Consider the following 8820-nt stretch of genomic DNA (forward strand, 5'->3'; position numbering starts at 1 on the left):
AATAAGTTGTGAATTAAATGAAGTTGAACCAAACATTAACCTTAATGATTTTCATGAAAATGAATATTGATATTAAATGACTTGTAATTTGAATTTTCATTGTGTAACCGATATTTTGAGAATTAGAGATTATCACTTTTGCAAATTATGAATATGATATTATGTGGTATTTGAAAATTTAATTTATTGCCAATTATCTCTCTCTCTTTGTGTATGTACAGATGTACATGTACCCAAGGAAGAAAAAATGTCATACACAACGGCAACTTAATTATCAACCACGAGAGCAAAATGTCTTTTGTAAAAAACATCTACAAACCAAAAGAGTGCAGTTTTTTTAAATCAAGAGTTAATCTATTATTTAAAATTATTATAGCCGTTGAGATGATTAGTTAAAAACTATTTTTTCCCTGTTCATGTGAAAAGGGTAGTTATATGTAACTGTTGTTTCATATGAAATTGGATATTATCAATTATTATGTATAGTCGTTTATTACTTGTCATATGTTGATGGTGGTAGTTAGCAGTTGCTTTTTTTTTGAATGATGGTTATTAACTATTTTTTTTACTATTATATATGTTATATGTTGATATGGATTTATCATGGGAACTTGTTATTATTGTGGAAAATGTTGCATGGGTGGTTGCGGGAGTAAACGAAGGGGAGAAGCATTGCTTAACGGGATCTACGGAATGGGGCACTACCTTAGTCCATTTATCCAATTAGTAGGTATGACCTCTAATTATCTTGGTAAGGACCTAGCGACTGCATAACAGGGTACATACATTGGACATGCATGAGCTATTGGACAATCAATAAAACATTAAACATTTAAACAAAATTAAAATACATACCTTTAAATGGTTTATTTTGGCATTCTCATCATTTCATTATATATATGCGACTGCATGACAAGGTACATACATTGGACATGCATGAACTATTGGACAATCAATAAAACATTAAACATTTAAATATAATCAAAATACATACCTTTAAATGGTTTATTTTGGCATTCTCATCATATATATATATATATATATCATAGTTCCAAGAATTCGGCGATTCAATTCAAGCCAAACGATATTTGTGAATCAGTGAATCAAATCAGCGATAAAAGGTTTATGAAATAAGTTATTAAATTTCAAGGGTTTTTTTAATTTGCCGATTCGTGGCTGATTCATGGCCGACTCACGATTCGATTCGGCTTTGCCGATTTCGATTCTTGTTACTTTGTTTTATATATGTGTGTGTCTGTGTGTGTCTGTGTGTGCACATAAGTATAAAAAGTATGGTGCCACCATAGTATTAAATAGCTCATTCGATCAAGCACACCAAGTTATCTCACCATGTTAAGTCTGAACCAAATACATATGTCATGCTATGATTTCCTCTTCGAAATAGCTTGTCTTTCAAATTCGAATTATAATCCTCTGAAGTTCACTTAAGAGAAGTCCTTGAGTCTTAAGGACTGTTTTGTGCCAGCACTAAAAATTCCATCAGCTGAGTTTCAGCAAATGAATTGATATCCTCTATGAACAGACAACCAGGACTCACCCAGCTGGTTGACCAAGAAAGAGGGTGAAGAGGTGGAAAGAAAGTTTTGCAAGAACAAGAAACAGGAATCAAAATTGATATGATATTTAAAAGAACTATTCAATAGCTCATGCATGTCCATCTAATTACCTTGGTTTCAAGTCGAGTGGTGGTGATCGGGTATTAGAAACCCATCCAAAACCTTGGCCAAGGTCATTAAAGGCATGCTTGCCTTCTATAGATCACATGATGTTGGTGGCGCCAATTAATTAGACATGTTCGTCTATTACTGAGCGAACATTCTAAACATCGGTATTGCTCAAATGGCTGGACTAATAGTGCCCCAAGCCTAGCCCCGAGGTAGGGAGGGCCTTTCTTATCAAAAGATTGTGTGGGGATTGATATGGTCCGCGGTTGGGAGGTTAAGCCTAAGCTAATACTTCTCCTCTTATCCGAAAGTCGAGGCTTGCACAACCATTATGAGACTCTCTAGTGAGATTTTGTATGTTCTTCTACCATCCTCTACTATGCATTTACTTTCTCTTGTGAATATCGAATATTATAGAATTAATGTTAATGATTTAAGTTCCTTCTGTAATTATGATGGAAATCAATTATTTTAGTTGGTTGTTATTTCAGTTGAATGTTAATTCACTTAGTTTCACATAAAATGGAATTAAAGATGTTCACTTCAGTAAATTAGTTGAAGTATTGCTTTCATATCTGTTCTTAATTCAGAATATAGCTTTATCTTTTTAGTTTAGAAAAATCATTTGTTACATAATCAATAAAAATTGGGGAAAGAAATCAAATTCTTAACAAAATAAAAAACACAAAAAAAGATCTAAAATGGAAACTTACAATCAACCATAGCAGCAAAAATCTTATAAAATCTGAAACCAAACCAAAAGATTATGATTTTTTTAAATTGGGAGTTAATCAATAAAAGTTAGGGAAAAATCAGATTCTTAAAAAAACATATAATATTATGACCCACACTTCACTAATTGGTAATATTAACAATGTCACCACCTACAATTATTGATATTATCAATTTTTTTGTGAGTAAAGCATCTGGTTTAGATTATATGCATTTTGCTATAGTCAGGTTTAAATACCAGCCACAATGGAGTCAAACTATTTTTACCTAAGTTTATGGTGAAACTTGCTACAATAGCACTACTAAATACCCATAAAAATTGGGCACGACTATAAAAAGGAGCAATCAATGAAACACCATCATTGGTGCTTCCAATTCCATGTCAACAAAATTAAAAACCTCCAAAGCAAGTGAAAAAAAATCAGGTAAAAACATTAAATCTAATTGATTGGTTCTAGTTTTGGTCTGAGATCAGGTTCATAGGTTCAATTTATGGACTACATTCTCAACCTCTTGAAAAATTGAATTTGATATGCATACTGATTTAAATCCAACTGCAAGATGAGTGTATAATTAAAAGCAAACAACAAACATGAAAATGAGACATTATAACAATAAAAATCACTAGGACTTAAATAAGAAAGGCCTTGGGTTCTAAGGTATCTTAAAATAGCAACCTTAACTTGAAGATGATACACAGTCAAAAATGTCCAGTGGAATTGACTAAAGACATTGACAATAGGCAAGCGTCAAATTAGTAGAGGAACTTGATACATTGACCATGACAATCTAGAGACAGTCGTTGAAGGTTTTTAACCATGCATGTTAGGTCTAAATGTCCAAAAGTTTAAAGCCCTGAAAGCCTAACTAGAGCCAATGTCACTTCTAAATGGCACGATGTCGAATTCCCAGATTAAACTTTTTGTTAATTTGGGAATTCAAAAATGTGAAATGGTTCTCCTGCGTATCCAAGTTATTTTTTGTTTTGATATGCTCCATTACTGTCATGGATTGCTTCTTATTCTCCATCCACGCTTTACTTTATTGTATTTTCTCTCCCACCCACTCAACATCAATCCAGCATCCATCTTTCAAAAAATATCCCTGCATGAATATAACTATGTATGCCTTGAAGACAAACAGAAATCAGGATAGTCCACTAAAGACCAACCTTAAGTACATGTAGCATCCTGAAGATGCCTACATGATGAAAACAATGTTGCTTTCCTTGAGATTTTAGAAATGCCTTTAGAAGGCACAGATAAAAACAATTAAAACAAATGGGATTAATAAGTGATTGATTTGTTGATGATGGAAGTTATTCTCAACAGACTTGGCAATTTAATTATTTCAGTTTGTTTATTATCCTCCTCCACCCATTCCTCTTAACATGAGAAGAGTAGATCAAATTACAAAAAGGACCAAAGTTATCGTACATATGGTTATAATTGATTTAGGTAACTCTTGTTTTTTTGTGACTGGAAGCAGAGTTAAAACGGATCCTAGCGCAGCTGATGAGATCAGTGCATGAACTCTGTAATCTTGTTTCTTTTCCAACAGAGCAGACAATTCACTTTGCTTGATGTCAACAATAATCTTGATGTCTCTAAGGACACCAATGTATTTTAGAGCAACAAATAGTTTATACTTGCACAAGTACTGGCTTGTTCCATCATTTGTTGGATTTATATAAACTACCTATTTGCACTTGGTAATAATTCTGTTTTCTGTGATTACATTTGGCCATTTGTTACTTTGTGTATCAATAAAATACTACTGTATTAGCAATTAATATTTTGCCTTGTGATTTCCTATATTGTCTTTATGTTCATTTTTGTTCTCTTCCCCCTTCTCATCCTTTCTTAGTTTAGTTCAATTGTCTATTTCTGTAAATTTCCCTAATTGATGAATAATAGAACCTAGCCATTCCATTTGGAGAAAACATTTCCTGTCCTCACCATTCACTTTCAGACTCATGGTCAACATGTCTTTGAGCTCAAATATTTTATTGTATTCATAAAAGTACCTATGACATTCAAACTTGGAAAGAAAACCTGATCAAAATAACTGCTTTATTCAGACTAGAATTGTATCATCATTAATATCAGCTTCTATGCAACATGAACAAATTTAAAATTTAAAATAATATCAAAAAGATAACTTACATCATTCATTCCATCCTCTGTTGTAGTTGCCTTTGTAGAGTTAGAAGGAAAACCACTATCTTTTAAATTCTTACATCCCCCAGAGACATTACAATCTGTGACGCAAAAATCATTAGTACTATCATCCTCCACCCCTAGAATTAGTGCATCTAAATGGGTGTTAACTTGTGCACATTCTCCTCTCATGCTAGAACTTGCACAAGATGTAGGTCCTTCATTTATTTCACGAGCAGCATGAATAGACTCTAATGGCTCAAGTGTGGATGTGATACTGCTATTTCCAGCAACTTTAGGAACTGAATCAGCGTCCATTTACTCAATGATCATTAGATTGTTCCCAAAAAAATCTTCTGCAGTTCAATCAGCAGACCCATCGTCTATATGAAAACTGATTGAGAACATGGGATCAGATGATTTGAAACATTTGGAATATCTGCACGAGAAATGTAGTTCAATCACTCTCCCAAAAATACAATTGCACGCAGCATGGAGATCTAATTGAGGAGACAAGATTTCTTTTCAACCATGAACCTTGTTGACTGGTCAAGAAGACAAGACATTTGCACCTGGAAATGAAAACAATGTTTAGGCTGCCATTGCAATCATAAAGGCTGTTGTACAAGCAAAGCATAAAAAGATAGATAGATTTCATACCTGTACCTTTAAAATAGTATCATTAAAGGTATCTATCTATCCCAAGGCAACATTCCAGAATGACACTTCTATAAAGGAAAAAATAAAAGATGAAGACCTACTCACCTCCTTTAAAAGTTCCATTTCAAAATCAGAGTGCAATTCTTCATAGAAAATGCAAGGTTATGACAACTGGCATGCTGCACAAATATGAATATCAAACTTTTAATCTTCAGCGGCTACCAATAACTTCCTAGATCATGGGCCATATTTAAATAAACAATGGCATATGACATCTAATTAAACACATTAATCGCAGTCATTTCATAATCATTATCAACCATTCCTATTATTGTTGACAGTCTGCACTTAAACGTCAAATAAAGAAAAACATAAGAAACTAGCATAGTAAATCAGAATACACTCAGACTGACCTCTTCACTGGATTGCTAGCTCCAACCAATATTGATGCCCCACCCCACTAATATCTAAATAAAATTCAACAACCACTTTGAATGTTAAAGCAGAATATTATTTTATGTCAAACTATAATCCATATCATACTTAAAAAGATCCATAGAAATACAGACACGTTGTACAACCTTTTGGATTTCAAAGTCCATTCCAATAGAGGATTCTGAAATTAAGAAAATACTTCAGTTGCTTTTCTATACATACATTGGTGTGTGTGTGTGCGTTTGAGACAGACAGACAGACAGGGACGGAGGGAGGGAGGGAGGGAGGGAGAGTCTGAAAATGTAAGGTTGTGCTTCAAACAATTCTCATCCAGAAAAGAAAAAAAAATACCCTTCCTGAAGTTTGCATAGACCATCTAAAATATTTATCCACCAATAACAGATGCAGTGCAATATAAAATAAAAGAAAACCAAAAAGGAAAAATGTGAACACAATGAAATAAGTTACATATAGTTTTATCCCACATACCAAAAACTGAAGTCACAAACAAATTAACCAAAGCACACGACATTTAAACGAGAGAATCAGTTGTTATGCATGTAATGTAATTCAAAAATGGTACCAATATTTGTAAAGAGGTTAATCTTATAGATGTACAGAAGTGTCAGAGAACAGTCAAGTGAGCCACCAAAAACAAGGACTGTGTCTTGAGTAGACATCATTATCATCTTGTGCAAATATGTTATCATATGATACTCACTGTATGGTCATTGAAATAGTCTATCATCTACATACACATATATGCATGTGTGCGATGAAGCCACCAATCCAGACTTTGCACAAAGCTCTGGAATAGTTCATTTTATCCAGAATTCAATAGATCAGACATACTCAACTTATAATGTTCCTCTTCATGCTAAATAGCAATGTGTTGAGGCTCTCCATATTGTCAAAAAGGACAGTTGAATTAAGAAAATAATATGGAAACTAACTGCTGTGCATTTAGCCCCTGAACAGCAAAATGTTACATGTATATTGTTGAAAATGGTGGAGTCTAACATTTCATCAAAATCCAATATTTAAAATAGTTATTCTCTAGAAGACTAATACAAAGAAGTTAGTGATCAATTGAGTTTAGTTGTGTCAAGTTCCATTAATTGTAGACTTTCATGAATCTTTGTAGTTTTCAACTTTTCACATATTGGGCAGTATAAAGGCTTGACCACTTTCCTTCTCTTATTTATAAATAAGTTTGTCTTTTGCATGTGAGATAAATAAGTTTATGATAAAACCTTTTTTCTGTAAAATTTAATCAATGTTACACGGGGACGCGTCCCCCTAACCCCTAGCATTGCTGGAACAGGGGCATCCCCAGGAAGGGGGAGGCCATCCCAAAGTCCCCAGCTGGGCTATCCATCAGTAGTGGACCACTGCTGGGTCAAAAAAATTGAAGTATAAACTCGTTGCTTAAAGGGTAAAAACATTTTATAAAATATAACATTTAAGTCCATACTTTAAGTAATATTTAATATAAATGTTGTCAGGATGTTTGAAAGTAGTTTCAGATTCATAGGAGTTATAATGGAGATTTAAGATTTTGGGAGCTTCTAAAAAATTTCAGACAGCCAAATTTCAGGAATCAGCATGCCTCCATCAATGTTATCTTCCATAGCTTTTCTTGATTTTCCAAGATAAATTTGATAGTGGAACAATGATTTTAATTCATTTAATCACAAATCTCTGGACTCCAACTCCACATCTTTGACTAGCTTGGTCCAGCTCTCACTCATATCCCTCACTGATTTGACTATCTACCAAGCTGAAGTGGTTCAAACTCATCTCTAATTCTCGAAGACTTGAAAATTACCACTAAACTAGACTACCTTGGACAGCTACCCTACTGAACTATTTAATATTTACCTATTCAATGTTCAAGTATTTACTATTTAACATTTGGCACTTGCATTTTTTGCTATTTTACTTCTTAGTAGTCTTATACATCTTTTCATAAATAGCATTTTAAGAACCATATGTATAATATATAGTATATCACCCCCACCCTGTCATCCCCCTACTCTCCCCCGCTGCCCGCATATTGAGGCCCTTTGTCCCAACGTCCCAAAAACTCATCCCCCTATACCTGATGGTGGTGTAACTATGAATTTTACATATATCATAAAGTTAGCTTCCCTTAGATTTTTTTACATCCTTGAACCCCTCTTATAGTTTGTCTCTTCTAGCACAAAACAGAGCATCCCATACCATTGTTTTCAGCAGTTCCTCAGCTAAGATCACTATTATAGTCTTTAACAATTAGTGCACGATATGCTATCTATCAATTTATTTTAAAGACATTGTCATCATATTGCCCAAACATGGATGATTGGTACAATAAACTTGATCATGCTCACGAATAAGCCAAGAGAGACATAACACATTCAAAAGATAATTAATATTTATTAATTGAGCTTAATATTTATTTTTAATAACAGGCATCTAAACCCACATTTCCTAATTATGAAAACATAAAGACTGGAACACCCCTACTCTACTCTTTTATCTTGATAAATCGAGTTCAAAAATAACAAAAAGAAATAGGTGTGCACTTTTACGAAGGCACAATCGTTATCACTCTGACAATATACATGTGTAAACCCTAGAATTCTAGTGATCTCTTTACTCGAAAGCCTGAGACTACAAGGCAGGCGCTTGTTTTGTTGGGAATTGAAGTCGGGAAGAGCGGAGCGGAAGTTACCTAGGACACTCAGCCGAGGGCATGGAGTTGTTGGAGGTGCGTGTGAAAAGGATTCCGCAGCAATGTCATTGACAGTGTGAAGAAGAAAAGGGCAAATTGGACTTCACTTTAGCGCCATGTGCTCCCTAAAAGCCTAAAACGTCTCCTACGATCGTTCTATGATGGCATTGTTTTGTTCCCCCGTCATTAATATTTCCTCCCCCTCATTCGTCTTTTTAATACGGCATTCATAAAATTCAAATAATTATTGCCTTCAGCCGTGCTTGAATTTTTACATGGCTGGGGTAAGGTTTGATGGAGACTGCTCAAAAAATGTCATTAAGCTGATGTGTTTTTTTAAGTGAGAATATGTGAAGTTGATGGTCATAAGAATTTTAATATTTTTAAGTTAGTTGTCTCATAAATTTAAATGGAGAATTTAGTTTAAATTTTG

General features: G+C 33.9%; 1 protein-coding gene across 3 annotated transcripts in view; it reads right to left on the minus strand.

Moving 5' to 3' along the window:
* Nucleotides 1–8555, minus strand: part of LOC149535039 (uncharacterized) — a 75152-nt gene extending 66597 nt beyond the window's left edge. Inside the window, exons 1-5 of one of the 3 annotated variants that reach the window (XM_089807387.1) lie at nt 8388–8555; nt 5650–5703; nt 5342–5415; nt 5114–5148; nt 4583–5015 (exon numbers count right to left, since the gene is read on the minus strand). In XM_089807387.1, the coding sequence (XP_089663513.1) occupies nt 4583–4894 (312 nt within the window). In that variant the 5' untranslated portion in view covers nt 4895–5015; nt 5114–5148; nt 5342–5415; nt 5650–5703; nt 8388–8555. Of the gene's footprint in view, nt 1–4582; nt 5149–5341; nt 5416–5649; nt 5704–8387 lie in introns of those variants that run through there. The other 2 variants (XM_089807386.1, XM_089807388.1) reach the window with 2 other exon arrangements.
* Between the last annotated feature and the right edge of the window lie 265 nt (nt 8556–8820).

Source organism: Cupressus sempervirens, chromosome 10 (genome assembly GCF_028749045.1).
Source record: "Cupressus sempervirens isolate cs-2001-9-10 chromosome 10, ASM2874904v1, whole genome shotgun sequence".
Classification (NCBI taxonomy): domain Eukaryota; kingdom Viridiplantae; phylum Streptophyta; class Pinopsida; order Cupressales; family Cupressaceae; genus Cupressus; species Cupressus sempervirens.